The following is a 24,189-nucleotide window of genomic DNA, read 5'->3' as shown; positions in this document are numbered from 1 at the left end:
GGTTGTCCCACGTGGGGCTCACAGTCTTAATCCCCATTTTACAGACGAGGTAACTAAGGCACCGAGAAGTCAAGTGACTTGCCCAAAGTCACACAGCTGACAAGTGGCCGAGCCGGGATTCAAACCCATGACCTCTGACTCCAAAGCCCGTGCTCTTTCCACGGAGCCACGCTTCTGCAATTATTCCCTTACTTGTGGGACAGGGACATGTTCACCCTGATTACCTTGAATCCAGCCCAGCGATTAGTGCAGTGCTTGGTACAAAGTGCTTCACACATACCACAGTGATTATTATTATTACAACTACTACTATTATTATTATCAGCACTGTAGCTCTGCCTGCCAACAATACCAAATACCAGTTCTTGCCACCCATTTTGATCTCCTCTTCTAGTTTAAAGAGATATTTACAACAAAATCACCTGATTAAAACAGAAAACTCATCTCTGCTTGGCAGTTCTCCCCCCAAAAAGATCAAAACAAAACAGTGATCCCCTTAACGTGGTCAATTTCAAAGCCATATTTTCAGCAACTCTTTTTTTGGGGAGTTCCAGAAACATATCCATATATGGCCTACATGCCCAGGATCACAAATGATGATGTAACATAGAAAGGTCAATTCTGTGTCGCTTCACTCCGGGATTCTTGATGAAGTGAAGTTCTACAAATTAATGCAACAAAGAGGAACTGAAGGGTGGAGAAAAGCTTCTTTAGTGTAATCTTCAAACAGGAAATTTGAGATTCATAACAACTTATATTTTGGCTTGTCATCGTCGATCATGCGGAGGTCCAGAAATAAACTCCAGGCTTCAAAGAGGAGTATTTCAAAGCTGCACTGCAGTAGATCAAGACACCCAGGGAAGGCTGAGAGATGAAAACTTAGGGGGATGTTCTGAATTAAGACACAATCAAGGACATTCCTTTTTTTGCATAATTCTCTGGTTTCAGAACCAAGCAGGTAATACAACTTTGCATGCTTTCACCTTCCTTTTTCAGCACTCATCAAAGGCTGCTTTGCTTGATGTATCTGATGCAGATATTGAGTTGAGATCTGTCTTAATCTCTGGGTCCTAGTTCTCCTTGTAATATAAAATGCTCTTTCCTTTGGATTCTGATTCGTTGAAATCTGTTGCAGTGAATATTGAGTTCAGTTTTCCGTGCCTAAGGAGAACTCACATTTGAAATGTCCATCTTTAAAACTAGAAATGCAAAAATACTTACCATTTATTAATAACAATAATAATGATGATAATATTGGAGTTTTTAGTACCATGTGCCCAAGGCAAAGGATTGTCTCTGAGGAAGGCATTCAGGGTAGATAACTGAATTGATATTTTGCATGTGTGTGTGTATGTGTGTGTGTGCAAGGGAGAGAGAAAGAGAAAGAGAGAGAGTGTTATGGGGGTAATATTTTCCATAATGCCTTCAAGGTATATGGCAGAGTTTTAGAAGTTGTGCAGATTAAGTCAGCTCTCCATTTGGGAGCACTGTTGGATTTAGGTTAAACTGTAGCTTGATAACCACACTGCCTCTGAAATCAACAACTTGTTGCAGATCATAACTTGGCAGCCTGATGAGATGTGCCAAACATTTCAAAACTCAATGGATGTGTTCTGACAGCTGGGTCTAGCAGGGATGTGTTTACTTGCACAGTCTCCTCTAGAAGCCTATAGATGCTTTCTTCAACAACATGCTGTGACTTCTCAAGCTTTGCATCAACTGTTACTGCAGAATTATGCTGGTTCACAGTCATGCTGCTAAATTATACTGCATGCACTCTGAGATTTCTCACTTTTTAACTCTAGTTAAAAATCACCAGTTTGGTTTGAAACCACTGCAAACTTGCCAGGGGTGGAGTAGTGGATCATTTATTAAGGGAAAAAATAAATCATAGAAACTCGACAGAGCGTAAGCGAGCACGAGAAGAACGTCTGGGCTGATCATAAACCTTAAGTTCATCCCAGGGCTGAGAGAAACTATAAAGTAAGCCTGCTATACTTTGATTTTTCCTGCTGTTACAGATCTACGCTTTAGTGGCCGAATTCTCCCCTGACCTCCCTTTGGAGCAGGGTAGTCTGCAATTCAGTGCATTTTTCACTCACCCTTTTCTAGACCTCCCCATTAACCTTGACCCCGCTTCCATGCTCTCTCCCAGCAAGACTTAATTCCATCCATGTGTTTACTGAACCTGAAAGTGTCAGCTTTGCTAAATTAACGTTTATGAACAGTGTTCTGGCTGGGGGGAAGAAGGGGGGCACAACAGCTGTTGGAGTGAATTACCCTCTAGGAGCACAAATTCTACTAAACTGTGAAAGCCCAGCTTTTTTATCCCAGATGACCTTTTGGGCTCCTTGCAATAACAACAGTGCTTGGCTAGTGATCAAACCAAGGCAAAGCAAAGGAAGAAACTGGGTCAGATGTCCGATGTACACCCCAGTCCTCTGACTGGGATTTCAGGCTCAGGTATACATGTCCGATTGAGATTATGAGGACATTTTAGGACTAAAACTAGCCTGAGGTCAGCAGGGGTGGGGGGTACCTAGGTGACCTGAAAACAGTCCACCCTACCCGGGGACGCTGAGCTTTTAGGCGAGGGCCCAGAATGAGTGACGATGGAAAATTTCAAAAGGTTCAGCGTTCGTTGCCCTCGATGTGATTATTATTTCTCATTAGGTCGATGACGTTTAATTTACACCTAGGAGAAAAATGAGCTATGTGTGCCCACTTATTTATTAGCATCAAAGTTTCCATAAACTGAAACATTTCCCCTACTAGATTCAATCGCTTCTCTCTCCATGTTTCTTGCTCATTTATCCCTTTATCCTATTGTTTCTCTCTCTCCTTTCAAACTTCTTAGTACACTAATTGTTTTCTTCCTATGCTTCTCCAAATTTTTAAAGCTTGGGTTTACTTCATCCAAAACTGCCCTAGTCTCACATTGCTTTTTTCTGTTTTTCTCACTTGTTCTCTCTTTAATCTTGCTCTCACTTCTTAATCTTCCTCGCTACCCAGAGGTGTTTTTTTCCTTCCATCCCACATTTTTCCTAGTTAATTTCATTTCTTTTCGCCTTATCCTCAGTTGTCTCCCCTCAAGCAGTCTCCCTCTCCCCACCACACCAGTCCCCTGGTTTTATCTTTAAAAACTTAGTTTCTCCTCCAGTTCCTCCATCTTACTCTCTTTCAATCACCTTCCCCTAACTCCTTAAACATTGCTCTTGAATCATTCTTTCGATCGTATTTATTGAGCGCTTACTGTGTGCAGAGCACTGTACTAAGTGTTTGGAATATACAATTTGGCAACAGATAGAGATAATCCCTGCCCAACAATGGGCTCACAGTCTAAATGATGACTTTAATAAGTGGGTCTTGATGCCACCTTGCTCACTGACTGTTGCTAAAGCCATCTCTCATAGAGAAGCAGCGTGGTTCGGTGGAAAGAGCCTGGGGCTTGGGAGTCAGAGGTCATGGGTTCGAATCCCTGCTCTGCCCCTTAGCTGTGTAACCTGGGGCAAGTCACTTCACTTCTCTGGGCCTCACTTCCCTCATCTGTAAAATGGGGATTAAGACTGTGAGCCTCATGTGGGACAACCTGATTATCCTGTATCTACCCCAGTGCTTAGAACAGTGCTCTGCACATAGTAAGCACTTAACAAATACCAAATTTTAGAGAAGCAGCATGGCTCCGTGGAAAGAGCACGGGCTGGGGATCACCTTGTATCCTCCCCAGGGCTTAGAACAGTGCTTTGCATATAGTAAATGCTTAACAAATGCCAACATTATTATTATGAAGAGCTTCCCCAGTCTGAGTCCCTGAGCTATCCCACAATTATCCTCCGCTCAAAGAGTAGCAAAAGGTGATTTGCCTCCCCTTGAACTCAGGCTGAGATCCAGTCCATCTGGGACCTTCCACCATTCACATCTGGGGAAACAAAGATCTGCTTCTAGCTCCTGGAGAAGAAAGATCAACTGTCAGTACTCCCTTCCCCATGAATGGGTTTCTACTGAGCCAAAGCCAGTCAAGCAGGAACGATCAGATTCATGGACCATTGCTTATGCTTCCTAAAATCACAGGCCCCATCTGACCCCTGGACCAACATAGAGAGCCTTCCAGCCACAACATAGGGCTCTGCATGTGTGGCTCATTGTGGGCAATCGAGGTCTGGGGGGAAATGTATGAGAATTTCTCCCTCTAGACTGTAAACTCATTATGGGCAAGGAACATGTCCACTTATTCTGTTATATTGTACTCTCTCAAGTATTTAGTATAGTGGTCTGTCCATAGTAAGTGCTTAATAAATATCATTGAGTGATTGAGTGATTGATTCTCCCGGGGCAGTGCTCTCCCATAAATTTCTTGTTCTCACCAAGAATATCTCAAGAAACAGCCTCTCTCAAGCTATTTTCAGCCCCTTTGAATTGGCCAAGCCTATCAAACGATCAATGGCATTTATCGAGTGCTTATTGTAGGAAACAGCATAACATAGTGAATAGAGCATGTACCTGCAAATCAGAAGGTTGTGGGTTCTAATCCCAGATCCACCACTTGCCCGCTATGTGACCTTGGGCCAGTCACTTCACCTCTCTGTGTCTCAGTTTCCTCATCTGTGAAATGGAGATCAAGTCTGTGAGCCCCATGTGGAACAGGTACTGAGTCCAACCCAATATGCTTGCATTCAACCCAGCACTTAGTACAGTGCCTGACATACAGTAAGTCCTTAACAAATACCAGTTATTATTATTATTTTTATTAGAGTACCATAATAAACATTTGAGAGTATGCTACAATAGAGTTGGTAGACAAGATTCCTGCCCACAAGGGCAGAGTGAAATGAATGAGTCTAGTCTAGCTGATTTTAGGCAGAGTGTCATCTAGGTGACACTCTAGGAAATGAGGCCTGCACTTGTAGTGAGGCTGATCATTAGAACACAGGTTGTACCACTGAAGAAAATTATGGGGCTCCTTAATGGCAGAAATGGAATCTCTACTTCCTTTGTAGGTAGGCAGGAACCATGTCTATTAACTCTGTAATTTTGTACTCTACCAAACACTTACTACAGTGCTCTGCACAGTTAGTACTCAATATCAATCAATTGATGGTATTTGTTGAGTGCTTACTGTACTGAGCACTGGGTAAAATATTGATTTTTGTATTAATTAATTAGGTTCCCCAAATATTTAACACAGTACTCTGCACCAGGAGGGGCTGAGTAAATCAGGGCCAATATCGCTTCACGTACCAGTGAATGGTACTTCTCCAGTGATTATTGCACAGTCGCTACAGATGACTGACCTCTGATTTGAGTTGTCTAGGCGTGTTATCTTGGCTTTCATTTTCAAGCTGATCAATAACCAGATTTGCTTCTGAAAAACTCACTGAGGGCCATGAAAGCCTATCTTGTTGAACTTGGAATTGAGAACGAGCTGACCACTGTTTAATTTTTTGTCACCTTCGGTTTACCAACATGGCTCCTTTTCCCATCCCTCCCCCAGCTAAGTCTTATCAACATGTGTGTTGATGTCAGGGACCACATAGAGTTTGTTCTGTAAAAGCCAGCTGTTTCTACAGACAGCTGGAGGTAGTGTCCTTTTCTCAGCACACGATGAACCAATCAGAAACCAAGGAGTGGAGTTTCCAAGAGACACTATCCCAAGTCCTGAGGGAGCCACCCGCCAGTAATAAAGGTCTGGGAGCTGCATTTAAACACATCAAACTCCTGTTCTCTGGGATTGGTCCGGACAGTGCTCACTCAGGGTAAAGGTTTAAATACCTTATCAGGAGCTAAGTCATGTTTGAACCCAAAGAGATTAAATAGTATGAGAAAACAGAAAGAGAAAGAGATTCTGTGTATCTGGTCATGTTTTGGAAACTCCCACTTCCAAAGAGCTTAGAACAGGGAAAGCCTATGGTTGAGACAGCCTATCTCTGATAAAGATGATTAGAGCAAAAGATGATTAGAGCTTTATCTGTGATTAGGGCTTGATGTGGTCAAGCGGGTTAGTCTTTTTTTTTTAGTGGTATTTAAGCGCTTACTATGTGCCTGGCCCTGCACTAAGTACTGGCCTAGTGGAAGGAGCATGGGCCTCTGACTTGGGTTCTAATCCTGGCTCTGCCATTTGCCTCTTGTGTGAACTAGGGCAAGTTACTTAACTTCCCTGAGCCCCAGTTCCCACATCCGTAAAATGGGGATTCAATACCTGTTCTCCCTCATAATTAGAATATGAACCCTGAATGGAATAGGGATTGTGTCTCACCTGAATAACTTGATCTACCCCAGCGTTTAGTAAAGTGCTTGGCACATAGTAAGCACTTAACAAATACTGTAATTAGCACAACTATCACCTGACCACATCCTAAGCACGCATTATATTCAGACATTGTATTAGAGCTCATACCTCCTCTACCTAACATTTGCTTCAGATTTTTGGGTCTCCTTTACTTCCTCCGTTGTTTAACACAAAAATGTCCTCCATTTCTTTCTTTCTTTCTTTTATGGCACTTGTTAAGCACTTTCTATGTTCCAGGCACTATACTAAGTGCTGAAGTAACTTGCGATCTTCACTTGAGCCTCCCAGAGATATCTGGGAGCCATGGCCATCACTCGGTAATAAAATAAAAAATAAATTGTGGTATTTGTTAAGCGCTTACTATGTACAAAGCACTGTTCTAAGTGCTGGGGGATACAAGGTGATCAGGTTGTCCCATGTGGGGCTCACAGTTTTTTAATCCCCATTTGAAAGATGAGGTAACTGAGGCACAGAGAAGTTAAGTGACTTGCCCAAGGTCACACAACTGACTAGCGGTGGAGCCGGGATTAGAACCCGTGACCTCTGACTCCCAAACCCATGCTCTTTCCACTGAGCCACACTGCTTCTTTAGCAGTTGGATGAAGGGAATCTGTTTGCCAGTCAGTTTACCCCCCAATCATTTGTCCCTGAGGTTCTCTAACCCATATATTAAAGGCTTAACCGAGTTCCTTGTGGGAGAGGAACATTCATTCTGCTTCTGTTGTACTATCCCCACGGCTTAGTGCAGTACTAGATGCTAAATAAGCCTAGGAAATAGCATTTATGGATTGTCCAAGGTGAAGGACAGTGAAAAGAGGTCTGTGGAAATCAAAATCCATCCTCTAGACTGTAAGCTGCTGTGGGCAGGGAATGAGTTTACCAAATCTGCTGTATTGTACTTTCCCAAGCATTGAGTCCAGTTTTCTGCACACAGTAAGCACTCAATAAATGCCACTGATTGACTGATGCCATTATCCAACTGTCATCATTCACCTTCTAAATGCAGTTCTGCAATGGGAACTGCAACAGGTGAAAGAGTTGATCTGATTTCTCCCGAACTCGCCTGTTTGAGTAGAGAAAATGAAATCCAAACAATCCAGTGCAATATCTCTCTCTCTCTCCCCCCCGCCCCCCCATGCATTGTTCACTTTTCAAAAGCTTGAATCAGAGTTCTGCCAGGGTTTCATTTCAGTGACTCTCCCTGTCATCATCCTTAGATAATCAGAGAGTGCTGAAAATCTTTTCATTTTTTGACCACCAATATGACTAAAAAATCACAGCTGGTTGGAACAGTCAAAAAATAAGGACCTAGACCATCTTAGTGAAGTTGAACAAAATTCACACTCACATTTAATAATCAAAAACACCTATGCTTTCAGGCAAGCAGCAGCCAGTGTTCTGAGGAGACATTCCTCAACCCCTTCCCTCAATTCCAACAAAAAAAGATGCACCTTTGATCCCGTGAGCTCTCATCTAATGTAACCTCTGAGCATCACCTCACCCCCTCATTCCCTCCATGAGAGTGAACTGGCTGAGGAGAGAGAACACATTCTGGAACAGCAGCTCACAAATCATTTACCAGTCTTTAAAACACCCCACAGGACTCCCGGAGTCTCTCATTTTCCTCTCCAGCCCGAGTCCTCGGTTTCAACCAGCGCTGTGCGGCATTTCCCATCTGAGATCACTCCATGATCAGTCAGCAGTCACTGATCAGATCCACGTCCCCAACTCCCCCTAATGTGATTCTTTTCTAGGGAAGCCCAGGAGCAGAATGCGATGTCACTGACTATGGCTTGATTGCTGGCACTTGAACGTGCTTTGGTCTCAACCGGGCATGGAGGGCGAGTCTAAAAAAACAACAAAAAACCAGACACACAGTTCCAAGTGCCAGGGAAAATATGATCACATCTGGCAGTGTTTCCACTGGCAGTGAGCCTTGCTCTGGGGATTAGTCCACGATAACTCGTATTAATGGGATTAGCTTATCAAAATTTGCCTGTGCATTTAGACTTTTTACAGTTATTAACCTGTGCTAGTAATATCCCTCCTGTTCCCCTCAAATGGTTACTTCCCCTTAATTTTTAACCAATCCCGAAGTTGGCTGTTTTATCGTAAGGTGTGCACATCCTCTACCCCAAATCTGGTGCCACTGAACAGCCTTGGAGAGTGTGTTCCACAAGTGCATGATGTTCCAGTCAGATTAGACCACTGCTATCCAGGTTTCCTAAGAAAAGGAGGGTTCTGATGTGGCGGGTTCTTACAGGAGCTTAGATCCAGCTGGGAAGAAAATGGGATCTGGTCAATCAATCAATCAATGGTATTTATTTAGTGCTTATTGTGTGCAGAGCTCTGAACTAAACGGTTGGGAGAGTACAGTACAAGCGAGTTCGTAGACCTGTTCCCTGCCCACAACATGGTTACAGTCTAGAAGATAAGCTTACAGTCCAGAGGGTCATTGAGAGGGTCATTAGAGAAGCAGCATAGCTCAGTGGAAAGAGCCCGGGCTTGGGAGTCAGAGGCCATGGGTTTGAATTACGGCTCTGCCACTTGTCAGCTGTGTGACTGCAGGCAAGTCACTTCACTTCTCTGTGCTTCAGTTTCCTCATCTGTAAAATGGGGATTAAGACTGTGAGCCTCACGTGGGACAACTTGATTCCCCTGTGTCTACCCCAGTGCTTAGAACAGTGCTCTGCACGTAGTAAGCGCTTAACAAATACCAACATTATTGTTGAGAAAGCAATAGGAGCCCTCCCCCCACCCCACCTTGCCCCTCCAGACCTGCCACAAAACTCAAGCATCACCACCCCTCTTTCTTGACATGAAAGCAACCAGTCCACTTCTTTCTGGGATGTCTTTACCCTGTCACAGGTAGGAAGAGGAAAGGCAAAGGACAGGCCTGAGAATGTGTGGTCAGTCCTTTTGTGGTCAGGAATGTGCTTTCCCATGGCTTTAATGGAGTTCTTATGTGCAGTTACCAGCTTGCCAAAGCCCAGTCCGTGCTGCTAAGTACTTCACACTGGCAGCAGAATGCTTTTCTGACTGGAAGAGAGGGAGGGAGGGAGGAAGGGAAGAAAGGAGGGAGAGAAAGCAGGGGTCCCTCCACAAGCAGACTATTTCAAAAGAAGCAGCCAGAGAGAAAGCTATTCAGGGGCAGCTAGTTCTCACCCACCAACCTCCACCCCCCATGATGCCACTCACACTTTCTCAGCAAGAAGGTCCTTAGCTTTGTTTAGTTGGGCAAAGAAGAAGTGTTCCAATCTAAAACTCATCCCATCTGTGAAGATGCATTTTTAAAAACACAACTTGTGCCTTTCTCTTTCCCAGTGATATTTATTTGGCAGATAGAGGATCTGTTGAACGACTGATCGACTGAGAAATATTTGTCATTCACCTTAATATGATCATAAGTGATGTACACTCCCCACCCCAACCAAAAAAAAAAAAAGTGGAGTTCTGTAATGTCCTGGTGAGGTGCCTTCAGCCAAGGCCACAGATTTCTCAAGATAAGGAATTAAGATACTGAGCGGGAGAGAGAGAAAGAAGTGAAGAGAGATAGAGGTGACATAAGAGAAGCAGCATAGCTCCGTGGAAAGAGCATGGGCTTTGGAGTCGGAGTTCATGGGTTCGAATCCCGGCTCGGCCACTTGTCAGCTGTGTGACTTTGGACAAGTCACTTAACTTCTCTGTGCCTCAGTTACCTCATCTGTAAAATGTGGAGTAAGACTGTGAGCCCACGTGGGACAAGCTGATTCCCCTGTGTCTACCCCAGCGCTTAGAACAGTGCTTGGCACATAGTAAGCGCTTAACAAATACCAACATTATTATCTGTGATGATTGCTGAAGTGATAAGAAGTCACTTACGGTCTTTTTCTGGCTTTGGCAGTGGCTCTCCTAGGCCGGGGGAAAATAGTTTCACCTTTCTATGACCTCATTTATCCAACAGTGTGAGGAAAGGTTGGAAGAACGGGGGTTGTTGAGCTTGAAGAGAAGACTAAAAGGATGACTTAATAATGGTTTTAAAAGTCCAAGAAGGGTTTTCATAATCATGAATAATTGTGGCATTTGTTAAGCAGTTCCAACAGGCCAAGCACTGCGCTGCTCGGTTGCCTTTCATGTCCAAGAAGAAGTGGATTTCAAATAGAGTGGAAGGGATTTTGGCTGTTTGTAAGGAAGAACTTCTTAACTGTTGAGGGGAGAAAATACATGGTTGGATAGGATGGCTGGCCAGGAGGGGTGGTGGAGTCTATCCCTGGAGAACTATAAAAATAAACAGACATCCACCTGCTCTAGGCATTCATTTGCCCGGAGGCAGAGGCTGGATTATATGATCTCTCTTGACCTCCAGGTCCCCGATTCTCCAACTATCTATTTACCTGTTGTTGGAGATTGGAGAGCAAGTGCCAAAGGAAGCCAAGTCTCATCGGTATGAACTAGGGGAGGTACTAACTAGGCTGTGGATGGCCGACAATGTAGTTGAGAGATGGGGAGACAGGGTTACCAGTGAAGGGAGGAGGTGGGGGCAGGGATTTTTGTGCTCCAACATCCTCACCACATAGGCTTCCCAGCCCATCTACCCACAAACACACACATGTGTACACACATATGCATGTGCTTCCCATCAGACACCTGGGCCCAGAGAAAAAGATGGAGGCCAGAGCGGAGGGTTGTGGAGGGTTGGATTCTACCTCCGTGGTTCTGGTGAGAAGGCACGGTTTAGTGGAAAGGGCACAGGCTTGGGAGTCAGAAGACGTGAGTTCTAATCCTGGCTCTGCCACTGGTCTGCTGTGTGACTTTGGCAAGCTACCTAACTTCTCCGTACCGCAGTTACCTTACCTGTAAAATGGCGAGGACTGTGAGCCCCACATGGGACAACCTGATTACCTTGTGACTATCCCAGCGCTTAGAACAGTGCTTGGCACATAATAAGCGTTTAACAAATACCATGACTATTATTATTATTATTATTAATCTCTAGGCTGTAACCTTGTTGCAGGCAGGGAACGTATCTACCAACTCTGTTATGTTGTAATCTCCCAAATGCTTAGTACAGTGCTCTGCACGCTGTAAGTGTTTAATAAATATGATTGACTGTCTAATTTTCACAAAGCATTTCACTGTTCTGAAGCAAAAAGTACATTGCCATGAGATATACTGCAATAGGTATTATTACTGTGGTATTTTTTAAGTGCTTATTAAGCACCAAGCAGGGTACTAAGTGCTGGGGTAGCTACAAGATCCCTCAACAGGCCCAGGAATGCTAAACTGAGCCCCCCGAATCTGCTCCCACTATTTGTCCCCAACCTCCTTTTAACCATGCTGCTTTGCTGCAGGTAAATCACAGCACATTAGCCTCACTTACTTTGGCTTCTTTTCCCTGAAGAGATATGTCAAACACCACCATGGCCAGTTTCCTTTTGAGACATTTTTGTAGGACAAACACACTCCAAACATGATTTTATGAATTACTAAATATTGACTTTATGGATCACTAAAGGAAGCTGTTGCTTTCCCTTTGGATGAAATCCTGCCATTAGTTAATCTTCGAACTGTGTTGCAGCTATGCCTCTAGACTGAAAGCTCGCTGTGGGCAGGGAATGTGTCTGTTTATTTTTATATTGTACTCTCTCAAGCACTTAATACAGTGTTTTGCACACAATAAATGCTCAATAAATACGAATGACTGAGTAGGCCCTGGGGCTCAAGGCTCTTTAATGTGACTCCAGCACCTTCAAAACTATTTAGGGAAGCAGCATGTGCTTCGGTGTCAGAGGTCATGGGTTCGACTCCCGGCTCGGCCACTTGTCAGCTGTGTGACTCTGGGCAAGTCACTTCACTTCTCTGTGCCTCAGTGACCTCATCTGTCAAATGGGGATTAATTGTGAGCCTCACGTGGGACAACCTGATGACCCTGTATCTCCCCCAGCACTTAGAACAGTGCTCTACACATAGTAAGCGCTTAACAAATACCAACATTATTATTATTCTAACCCCCACTAACTCTTTCTCATCCTGTTCTCTTAGGAAGGGGAAGCATGGCTACGGCGGTTACCCCACCACGTGCCCAGAAGGCCATTGGCCATGAGGAGTACAGCCTGTACAGCAGCATGAGTGAAGATGAACTTATCCAAATGGCCATCGAGCAGAGTCTGACTGAGGGCTCCCCAGGTCAGCAGGCTTCTGCCGGCTACCAGAAATCCCAGGTGACGGCCCCTGGGGAAACAGCTGTATCCAATCGATCAAACAGACCACCAGCTCATTTTTATCCTTGGACCCGGTGAGTCGGGAGAGGGGTGGGGAGAAAGAGAGGGAGAGAGAGAGAGAGAGGCTTTAAACAGAAGAAGTCTTGTGGAAAGGGCCTGCAGAAAGATCTTACCCAGTGAGCAAAGAGAGAAAGAAGTCCCGACCACAGAAACTCTAAACTGCATATCTATTTATGTCTACATCAACCCACACACAAGAAGAGGTTCCACAGATATAGGGATGGGGGGAGGAGGGGGTGAGAGAGCATATTAAATGATCCAGATTCAAGGAGGATTTAAAAAAAGTGGCCCAGATAATCCACCTAAGCAACACGGGAAGGTAGAGAGAGTGGTGCTTCTGATGAAAACTGTAGGTGCTTCGTGGCAAAAGATCCAAAAGGAAACAGGTTCCTAGTGGGTAGGGAGTCATAAAAACACTGAGAGGACAATCCACAAAGTGGATACTCTAGTCTTCACTATTCATTCATTCCTTCTATCATATTTATTAAGCACTTACTGTGTGCAGAGCACTGTACTAAGCGTTTGGGAAAGTACAATACAATAATAAAGAGACAAACCTTGCCCCAAATGAGCTCACAGTCTAGAGGCGGGGAGACGGACATTAATACAAATACATCATCATTAATATTGACAGTTTGCTGTTTGAGGCTACGCATTTTTTAATGGTATTTGTTAAGCAATTACTATGTGTCGGGAACTGTATTAAGCACTGTACAAGCTAATCATGTTGGACAGAGTCCACGCCCCACATGGGACTCTCAGTCTCAATTCCCATTTTACAAATAAGGTAAATGAGGCACAGAGAAGTCAAGTGACTTGTCCAAGGTGACATGGCACTCAAAACCTGTCATCCCCCTCACTTTCCCATCAATGTAGAAGGCACCACCATCCTTCCTGTCTCACAAGCATTGGCGTTATCTTCGACCCCTCTCTCTCATTCAACCCACATATTCAATCCATCACTATCTGTCCCACCTTCACAACATCACTAAAATCTGCTCTTTCCCCTCCATCCAGACTCCTACCATGTTAATACAATCACTTGTACTATCCTGACTGGATTACTGCATCAGCCTCCTTTCTGACCTCCCAGCCTCTTGTCTCTCCCCACTCTAGTCTCTACTTCACTCTGCTGCCTGGATCATTTTTCTACAAAAACGTTGAGGACATGTTTCCCACTCCTCAAAAAACTCCAGTGGCTGCCCATCCACCTCTGCATCAAACAAAAACTCCCCACCATTGGCTTTAAAGCACTCAATCACCTGCCCCCCTCTTATCTGTCATCGAATTGTCCATTCCAAGTGCTTAGTACAGTGCTCTGCACATATTAAGCGCTCAATAAATACTATTGAATGAATGAATACCTCAGCCCGCTACTCTCCTTCTACAACCCAGCCCATAAACTTCACTACTCTACTGCGAACCTTCTCACTGTACCTCGATCTCATCTAGTTCACTGCTGAACTCTTGCCCACATCCTGCCTCTGGCCTGAAATGCTCTCCCTTCTCATATGTGACAGTCACTCTCTCCTGCTTCAAAGCCTTACTGAGGCACATCTCCTACAAGAGGCTAGGCCCCCCCTTCCCTCTTCTCTCACTCCTTTCTGCACCAGCCTGACTTGCTCCCTTTGTCCCCCCGTCAATCCACACGTGTACCCACTGATATGTACATCAACTGACTGTAAGCTTGTTGTGGTGAGGGAATGTGTCTGTTTATTGCGATACTGTACTCTTCTAAGCACTTAGTACAGTACTCTGCACACAGTATGTACTCAATAAATATGATTGAATGAATGAATAAATAAATGAATGAATGATTGAAAGTGGCAGAACTGGGAATAGAACCCATGTCCTCTGACTCCCAGGCCCATGAACTTTCCACTAGGCTATGCTGTTTCTCAGGTCTTTCCCTATTAAGGGTATCCTAGTAAGTACAGAGCCTTCTTTCTGCAGTAAGCACCAACAGTCTATAAAAGGTGGATAATAGGATAGTGGTCATACAGCCTTTTATTATATTTCTTGCTTGCCTGCTGCTTGCTTTTCTTCAGCTCATCCCAATTCCTTTCAACCTTTTGCTAAATTTCCTGGTGGATCTGCATATATGCATGTGTTTGAGACATGGGATTCACAAATACTTTTGATGCTTAATTAGCAGATGTTTAATTTATATAATAGAGCACTATAGCCATGATCCTTATTTAGGATGATCTGGGACTTGGGCCAGCAAAACTCTTTATGATGGAGAAAAATATGATATTCAGGCCTATGGAATCTGGTGAGCCAAAGAAGCTAAAATTATTTTTGATGTGCATGGGTGCACGCATATACACACACACACGCACACACACACCAGAGCGAATCTTCACTCAAGTTAAACAATCTCTTGCCACTGGGCCTGGCTAATGTGAAGAAGCATCAGTTTTTTACCTCAGCGGACCACGACCAAGCTGACTTTCCTCTTCCAGGGCACTCTCCCCTCCGTCACAATCCCGGCTTAGGTGCCAACATTGTCTTATACTGCCATCATTGCCAGTGTCATTGGAGAAGCCGGGTGCCCACCAAGCCTCTCACTCCAGCTTTCCCTTGGTGAAACCAAACTCTCAACACAGTGCCCAGGGCCTGGTTGAGGTCTGAGACCGAGGCCCAGCGTTAGGACTTGTAATCACTTGGTGGATGGCATCGGGTTGAGTGCGGGACCCGGATCAGCAGGTAGAGGCCAGACCCATAATGATGTCTAGGCACAATTGCTCGCAACCAGCATGAGTGTACCACCACAAGAGAGGCGAGGACAATTATGCTGAGAAGATTGAGAAAGTTCAAGATTTGGGAAAATGATACTTCCGGTGGATCTCTTTCCCACTCAGCCCAAACCCAGTTCGGGGTTGGCCCGGTCGGTGCCTTGGAGCTGGGGTTCTATTTCAGGTCCCAGGCTCACTGGCTGACTTCTCACATCTTTCTTTCCCTTTAGGTGAAGAATGTCATCTAGCTTCATATCTGCCTTCCTTGTGGTTGTCTGGCGGGGTTAACCTCATTGTTGTCTTATATGGTCATTCAAATCCCCTGATGCTTCCTCTGAGGGCCAAAAATAATCTGGAGCTGAGAACAGCTGAGTCCAGCACCGAGCGAGCTGTGGCCATCTGCTTTTGTTCAAAGCCCCAGTGTCGAACTCTGTCTCTCTCTCTCTCTCTCTCTGTCTCTCTCTCTCTCTCTTTCTGGGTCTCTCATTCTCTCTGCCCCTGCCTTCAAGGGGCCCCGAACATGACCCGCTTCTCTTACTCTGAGTATTTCTCCTTGTTCCACGCATGCCATCGCCCCTCCAGGTCAGCAGCACCTCCCGGGAACCAATCTCAGCCTTCCACCGCAGGGTTGTTCCAAGGGGTCAGGCAGAGATACAACGGCAGCTTGTTCAACAACACCCAACCTGTGTAAGTGACTCTCTTTCCCCTTCTCTCAGCCTCGGAGCCACCCTGTGGTCTGTGTGGGCACTCGCTGCACAGATCAGCTGGAGGTCCGCGGGGGGCCGGAGCAGGGTGGGATCCTGGGGACCAGGTAGAAGATCAGGGCTTTTAAATGTTGCGATCCCCCTCCCGATGAACCCTCAAGTCCTCTGGGACTGGACTAGTCCTGCTTCTCCACAGTCAGGAGTCGGTGAATGCCCGGAGGGGGAAGGCGGGACGCTCTTTGCTTGTACAGCACATTCGTGGTCTAATTCCCTTGTCAGAACTGTAACTGAATCAGGGCCTGGCTATTTTTAACTCTGGCAGCATTAAGGAGCAAACCCAATGCTGGAAAACAAATGAACTATACATCAAGGGACAGACAATCAAGATGAACAACTAGATTGGAGCGGCTTTACCTGACAGCCTTGTTTTGGAATAAATTTCCTGATTCAGGAACAGGTTGATTGATTAAGACCCAAGATTTAAGGCACAGCTATGGACTCAGAATTCCCTCTGGTGCATACATCAAAAACCAACCTGAGGGCTTTGGACTCTGAATTTTTAGTTCCTACCTAGAGTGTAGAGATACCGACTGATGTCCATCCTTTAGAAAGAAATCCACCTGTTGATTGTCACATTTGAGCAAGGTTGAACTCATCAGACAGTAAGGCGATTGTCACTGAGCTTTCACTTTCAATTTCTGGAACTCTCTGATACTATTTCTTCTGAATGAATCCTGAAACACTGCCATCTATTCTTTCTGTGTTTTTTTTTCAAGTGTTTCTTTTTCATGATGAGTTGTGAACCTCCAGAGAGGAGAAGCATTACCTTAGAGGGTGATTTGGTTTTCCTGTGGCAAAATGTTCATTAAGCTTAAAACGGAAATCTGGTACATTCCCCACCCCTACATTTCTAGCCTGAAGGCTACAGGGAACAATCAGAGCCCAAACCCAATCTGAATTCAGTCTCTAGGATGAGAGTTGGAAGGGAGAGAAGCAGAAAAGATGCCCTAGGTGGAAGGGCAAGGGAGATCTGGAAGGGAGTTTTAGCTTCTTGCATTCTCCCCTCTTTTCCTCTCCAACCTCTGATCCAGCGGGTGAGCTGAGATGAAAGACTTGAACATTCTGATTCTCCCACAAGCTCTGAGGAATCCAGGAGCCCATATGGAAAAGGCTCATGAATTCAGAATCTTGGGGACTCCCATGTTTGAATTTGGGACTCCCATGTTTGAATTTGGGGCATTGGTGAGACAGGGGCTAGGATGCAACTTTCCTGTGAGAATTCAGCTGCCTTCTGCTTCTGGGAGGACTGGAGAGACAGTGAGAACTGCCTTATTCTGCTTTTTGGGGGCGAATTTCTGCTTTCCAACTCTCTCCCAAAGACGTTCTGATAGAGAAAAAAAAAATCAAGGGAGCCTTTTAGCCCCCTTTTAGGGTTGAGGGGTAGGAGAGGGAATGGTCAAGGTGAATATTGAAGAAAGAACGCTTATTATTTTGTCCTACCCAATTTTCTCTGCTCTGGGGAATTTAATTTAATGCACGTCTAATAGTACAAATCACCAAGGAGTTGAAATAAGGGGAAGTCACCACTTTTACAGGAAGTCAGTTTGTGGTTTGCCCTGACACAAGTTCTTGGAACCCTCAGTTCTCATCCTTGCTAAACTGCTGACTTTCAGTTTGCTCCTTGGGTCATCATTCCCCCTGCTTCAGTTTCTCTTTCAACAAAGTGGGGCTCATTATGGCATCTCAGTGTATAGTGATGCAGCTGAGATGAACTGCTCTGGTACTCATCCTCCTAACAAGGGTAAAATCATGATGGACTGCATAGCTTATCCCCCTAAAAATAAGTAAATAAAACTAGCAAAGCAATGTGCAAAAGAGGAAATTCAAAGTAACATCAAGGGTTTCAAATATTCCTAAATTTTAGAGAGAAATTCAATGCTTCACTTCGATTTCAGCCATACACAAGATTTAATACCTGTTCTTAGCATTAAAAAAATCAATTTCTGGTTATTTTTGCCTGAAGAAGCATCATGAGAAGCAGCGTAGCTTAGTGAAAAGAGCACATGTCTGGGAACCAGAGGGCCCGGGTTCCAATCCTAGATATGCAAATTACTTGCTGTGTGACCTTGGTTAAATCACTTAACTTCTCTATGCCTCAGTTTCTTAAACTATAAAATGAGGAATCAATTCCCATTCCCCCTCCTTCATATACTGAGAGGTTCATGTTGGACTGTGTCCAAACCGATTAACTTGTATCTACGCCAGTGCTTAGAACAGTGCTTGTTACATAGTAAGCACTTAGCAAATGTAATAAGAATAATACTGATGATAATAATAATCATCATAATACACCCATCTCCATTCAGATTCCAGAACAACAGCTCAGCACCATGGCACATTCATTCATTCAATAGTATTTATTGAGCGCTTACTATGTGCAGAGCACTGTACTAGGCGCTTGGGATGAACAAGTCGGCAACAGATAGAGACAGTCCCTGCCGTTCGACGGGCTTACAGTCTAATCGAACATTCCACAAGGTAGGGGTGTGTGACAAAATCTGGCATCAGTCTGAGCATTAATTAAACTTTGACTTCATCCCTCTTTCAGGGGAGTAATGTGCTTAGGTAAGTGAATCCATCTGTAAAAGATCAGCGGGCAAACCAGTGACAGAAATGACAAGAATCGGAAATTCTGACTCTCAGTCTTGTCTTCCCACCTCCATCTCTTATCTCCTCCCTGACCTCAAACTAATGTCAGGAAGGACCTTTTTGAAATTGTCGCTGATCACTGAAAGGGCTGCGATGATTATGCTTCTAGGCAACCCACCTGCTTTGGGGTCTCTAATAGAGAAAGGGTCACCAAACATTAATCTGTTCTTGTTATTCTTAAAGAGTAATCGATCCCGTGGTGGCAGCCATCAAGGAAGGGGATGAAAATGCACTCACCAGCATGATCCAGTCAGGGAAAAACCTTTCGGAACCTAACAAAGACGGCTGGCTCCCGCTGCATGAGGCTGCGTACTATGGTCAGCTGGGCTGCCTGAAAATCTTGCATAGAGGTAAGTAGCGAAGGGTGGCAAATCCTGGTGAGAAAAGCCAAAAGGCTGGCTCGGGTGAAAAGTGGCATGGTCCAAATGCAACTCATCTTGCCAGCCAAATCCAGGAAACTAGTGAAAGATGCCACTGAGAGTTGAACTTTTCAGCCCGATGTCTTAGCTGAAGACGGCACTGTGGGTGTGTGGGTCATAAAATCAGGGCATGACTGACCCCGGGATCTTTAACCGACAGTTTGTCTCTGGCCACTTACGGAAGTTTATCCAAGAGGAGCAGCGTGGCCTAGTGCAAAGAGCACGGGCCTGGGAGTCAGAGGAAGTGGGTTCTAATCCCAGCTCTAACACATGCCTGCTGTGTGACCTTGGAAAAGTCACTCAACTTCTCTGTGCGTCCGTTACCACATCTGTAAAATGGAGATTGAGACTTTGAGCACCATGTGGGACAGGGATTGTGGCCAACCCGATTTGTTTATACCCACCCCAGCGCTTAGTACAGTGCCTGGCACATAGTAAGCGCTTAACAAATGCCATTATCATTATTATTTATTTTTATTACCTTGTATCTACTCCAGCACTTAAAAAAGTGCTTGGCACATAGAAAGCTCTTAACAAATACCATGATTGCTACTACTGTTATTATCCAAGCCACCAACAAGTGGATGGGGCATGGGTGTTTCCAAGCCATCCCAAAAGTGGACCTCTGTGGCTTTCAGAGTTGACTCTGAAAAGTCTCATTGTTGGACAGTTTCACAGCCTTAAACGTTATTGTTTCCTAGATGCCGTACCTGGAACTGCACATAAAGTATGCTTTTAAAATGGTCATCTGAGCAATCAGGATGGATTTAGGGCCATTTTAGTTATCAGGTTGTGTCTGAAAGTCCAGCCCTCCTCTTATCCCCAGCCCTTCCCCCCCTCATCAGATTCGTGGGTCGGGCCCAACCTGCCCCTGGGTTGGCATGAGTACATACTGGAGTTAGTAAGTGCGACATTTGGCATGAAAGTTCTCGCCACGGCTACATTTGGCAATATGCATAACCTGAAACCACCTGTGAGTCAAACTCCTGATTTAGTTGTATAACAATAATGGTAGCAACAGTGGAATTGGTAAAGCACTTAACTGTGGGCCAAGCACTGTGCTTGCGCTGGGGCACAGTATGATATAAACAGATCAGACACAGTCCCTGTCCCACATGGGGCTTGGTGTTCAAGGAGGAGAGACCTATCTAAGGGGGAGGGATTTTACCTCAAAGCCTAAGGGGGATTTAGAGGATCTGACCCCTCGGAAATTTCCCCTTGGGGGCAAAAGCACACTAAGGGTTGAGTCCCCCACCTTCAGTTCTGTTTTCTTCTCAAAGTTCAATTTATTGAACTGTGAATCGTGATCACCTCACACAGGATAATCAACAGGTGAGCCTTTATTTTTGACTGAAATGTTCCATCTGCTCAATAGCATACCCCACGGTTATTGACCAGCGTACCCTTCAGGAGGAAACAGCACTGTACCTGGCGACCTGCAGAGGAAATCTAGACTGCGCGCTGACCCTGCTGCAATGTGGAGCCGAACCTGACATTTCCAACAAGTCCCGGGAGACTCCACTTTACAAAGGTAGGAACCTTGGAGGAAATCCGGAAGGAAGGAACGAAGGCCTTTTTTTTAAATGGTATTTGTTAAGCGCTCACTATCTGTCAAATTCTGTGCTAAGCACTGGAGTAGGTACAAGCTAATCAGGTTGGACACAGTCCCCGTCCCATGTGGGGCTCATAGTCTTAATCCCCATTTTACAGATGAGGTAGCTGAGGCACAGAGAAGAAAAGTGACTTGCCCAAGGTCACACAACAGACAAGTGGCAGTGTGTCACCTTGGACAAATCACTTAACTTCTCTGTGCCTAAATTTATTTACCTGTAAAATGGGGATCCAATATCTGTTCTCCCTCCTTAGATTGGGATCCTCATGTGGAACAGAGAGCCACAGTGTCCGCCCAGCTATGACTCCACAACTATATATAAAATGTTGAGGCTATCCTTGCCGGCATGAAAATGGATCCCCGAGGATCCATAATTTTCAAACAGAGAATAAAATCTAGGACTGTCTCCGTAAAGGCCCAGGGTATTTGTGTTTGGTTCACCAGGAGTCTAGTGTCTGTAAGCCTGTCAAACGGCAGGGACCGTCTCTATCTGTTGCCGACTTGTTCATTCCAAACGCTTAGTACAGTGCTCTGCACGTAGTAAGCGCTCAATAAATACTATTGAATGAATAGTGTCTGACTGGATGGTTTCTGGGTCAGGATTCAGTCTGCTGGTTAATGCATAGGCTGAGATCCTTGGGCAAAGGGGAAAGGGACGAAACCCCCAGAAGAAGCCAAATTCTGTGGCCAGTTTGCTCAGATAGAAAGTCTGAGAGCCTAGATTTTCCAAGAAGCAGCATGGCCCAATAGACAAAGTAAAACTTACCCCCGAAAACCTCCATGTCAGGATTCCTCCCTCTATTTCCAAGAGACTATCACCGACTTCTCAGTGGTGTTTTCCCAGAGGTCATTAAGGACGGGGTCTGCGTTCTTCAACCTCTCCTCTCTCCTCTACCGACCTACACCATAGCGCTCAGTGAACCCGTGGCAGAGAAGCAGCATGGCCTAGTGGATAGAACACAGCCCTGGAAATCAGAAGGACCTGGGTTCTAATCCTGGCTCTGCCACTTGTCTGCCATGTGACCTCACGGCAGTCACTTCACTTCTCTATGCCTCTGTTACCTCAAATATAAAATGGGGATTAAGACTGTGATCCCCCCCGGTGGGATAAGGACTGTGTCCAACCTGATCAATTTGCATCTACCCCAATGTTTAGTACAGTGCCTCTCACTTGCAAAGTAAGTGCTTAACAAATACCACAAAAAAAAGGAGCGAGCTGGCCTATAGGAGACTATATCCCAGATCCTGGGTGCGGGACCACTTATTAGAGCAAAATACCATCACAAGGACTCAATCTGGGGATGGTGTCACTCATCTAAGCTAGTGGTGGCGGGGATGGGGGCTACTTTCTTGACCCAGCCTGTGAGCGCAAGAACGTGGAAGCCGTGAGGATGCTGGTGCAGTACAACGCAGACACGAACCATCGCTGCAATCGGGGATGGACGGCCCTCCACGAGGCGGTGGCCCGCAACGACCTGGAAGTCATGGACATCCTGATGAGCGGGGGCGCCAAGGTGGAATCCAAGAACGCATATGGCATCACCCCTTTATTTGTGGCTTCCCAGAGCGGCCAGTTAGAGGCACTGCGCTTCCTGGCGAAACACGGTGAGTACCACTACCGTCAGAGCTCCCTTGGGGAGAGAGGCCTTCTCCCTATGATAGGGCATCCGCTTAGGCTGCCCTCGGGTTCCACATGGGATGCCAATGCTTTATGGCATTTTCCCCATTGAGGTAAGAAAGCAACAGCCAGTCAATCGTATTTATTGAGCACTTCCTACATACAGAGAATTAAACTAAGTGCTTGGGAGAGTACAATATAGCAATATAACAGACATATTCCCTGCCCACAACGAGCTTACAGTCTAGAGGGAGAGACAGATGTTAATATAAATAAATACAGATATGCACATAGTGCTGTGGGACTGGGAGGGAGATACATAAAGGAAGCAAGTCAGGGTGACGTTGAAGGGAGAGGGTGGCAGAGAAGGGAGTATTACTATAGTGTCAAATGGGAATTAAATATCCGTTCTCCCCTCCCCCTTTGACTGTGAGCCCTGTGTTGGACCGGGGCCCTGTCCAACCCAATTAAGTTGTATCTACCGCAGTGCTTGGTGCAGAGTAGGTGCTTAACAGATACCTCCGGGCACCCTGAGATGGAGTTTAGAAAATGTGTCTACCAACCCTGTTATATTGTACTCCCCCAAGAGCTTAGTACAGTGCTCTGAACACAATAAGTGTTCAGTAAATATCACTGATTGATTGATTGAGCTTGATGACCTATTGTCACCATGACCACAGCACTTATGTTCATACCTTTAACATATATTATGAATTATTTATTTATATTAATGTTGTCTCCCCCTCTAGACTGTAAGCTTGTTGTGTGCATGGGATGTGTCTACCAACTCTGTTATACTGCACTCTCCCAAGCACTTAGTAGACTGCTTTGCACAAAGTAAGCACTCAATAAATACAATTGATTGATATTATTATGGCATCTGTCAAACACTTATGTGTCATGTACTGTTGTAGGCACTGGGGTAAATGTAAAATAATCTTGTTGGATGCAGTCTCTGCCTCACACGGGCGTCCCAGTCTAAGTAGGAGGGAAAAAATGTATTGGATCCCCATTTTAGAGACACAGAGTGTTAAGTGTTTTGCTCAAGGTCACACAACAGACAAGTGGCAGAGACAGAATAATAACTCAGGTCGGATTCCCCGGCCCCAGGTCCATGCTCTTTCAACTAGACCACACAGCTTCTCCAAGATGTCCCATCCTACTTCCACTGTATCCCTCGAAGAGAAATGCTCCTGGCTTACAAATTTGGGCCTCTAATAAGAATTATGGTATTTGTTAAGCACTTACTATGTGCCAAGCACTGTTCTAAGTGCTGAGGTTGACACAAGATAATCAGGTTGTCCCACGTGGTGGCTCACAGTCTTAATCCCCATCTTACAGATAAGGTAATTGAGGCACAGAGAAGTTAAGAGGCTTCCCAAAATCACACAGAAGACAAGTGGCAGAGCAGGATTAGAACCCACATCTTCTGACTGCCAAGCCTGTGCTCTTGCCACTAAGCTATGCTGCTGAGTGATGCTTTGTAGCCAAAACCCCCAAAACCTCTAAGACCCATTTCAGTTCTTTTTTTTCCTCAATGTGGTCTCTTGGCTCATTGAAATTCTTCTGGTTTCTAGTTAGAGCACTGTCAAATGGCCAAACACGGCTCAGACCCTAGAGCTGGAAGGGAATGGTCATGCTTGGATAAACGTCCGACGGGCTCGGCCTGTGTCTTGGGAGCATTAAGAAAGTGAAAGCCGTGGTGCTAGCTTCCGGATTGAGATAAATAGATCCCGATCACCCCGGGGAAGAAGGGACAAGTAAAATGGCCCAGGATGAGCTCGTTGTGGTCAGGGAATGTGTCTGTTTATGGTTATATTGTACTCTTCCAAGGACTTAGTAC

General features: G+C 45.2%; 1 protein-coding gene across 4 annotated transcripts in view; it reads left to right on the top strand.

Annotated features, from left to right (window-relative positions):
• The first annotated feature begins 654 nt into the window (after positions 1–654).
• Positions 655–24,189, top strand: part of ASB2 (ankyrin repeat and SOCS box containing 2) — a 46,667-nt gene continuing 23,132 nt past the window's right edge. Inside the window, exons 1-6 of one of the 4 annotated variants that reach the window (XM_029071563.2) lie at positions 655–958; positions 12,308–12,560; positions 15,867–15,971; positions 18,881–19,047; positions 20,492–20,647; positions 22,088–22,333. In XM_029071563.2, coding sequence (XP_028927396.1) covers positions 12,319–12,560; positions 15,867–15,971; positions 18,881–19,047; positions 20,492–20,647; positions 22,088–22,333 — 916 coding nt within the window. In that variant the 5' untranslated portion in view covers positions 655–958; positions 12,308–12,318. Of the gene's footprint in view, positions 959–1,786; positions 1,984–12,307; positions 12,561–14,413; positions 15,972–18,880; positions 19,048–20,491; positions 20,648–22,087; positions 22,334–24,189 lie in introns of those variants that run through there. The other 3 variants (XM_039911893.1, XM_029071577.2, XM_029071559.1) reach the window with 3 other exon arrangements.

The sequence above is a fragment of the Ornithorhynchus anatinus genome, chromosome 1, assembly GCF_004115215.2.
Source record: "Ornithorhynchus anatinus isolate Pmale09 chromosome 1, mOrnAna1.pri.v4, whole genome shotgun sequence".
Classification (NCBI taxonomy): Eukaryota; Metazoa; Chordata; class Mammalia; order Monotremata; family Ornithorhynchidae; genus Ornithorhynchus; species Ornithorhynchus anatinus.
This window is presented reverse-complemented; position numbering and strand designations above follow the sequence as displayed.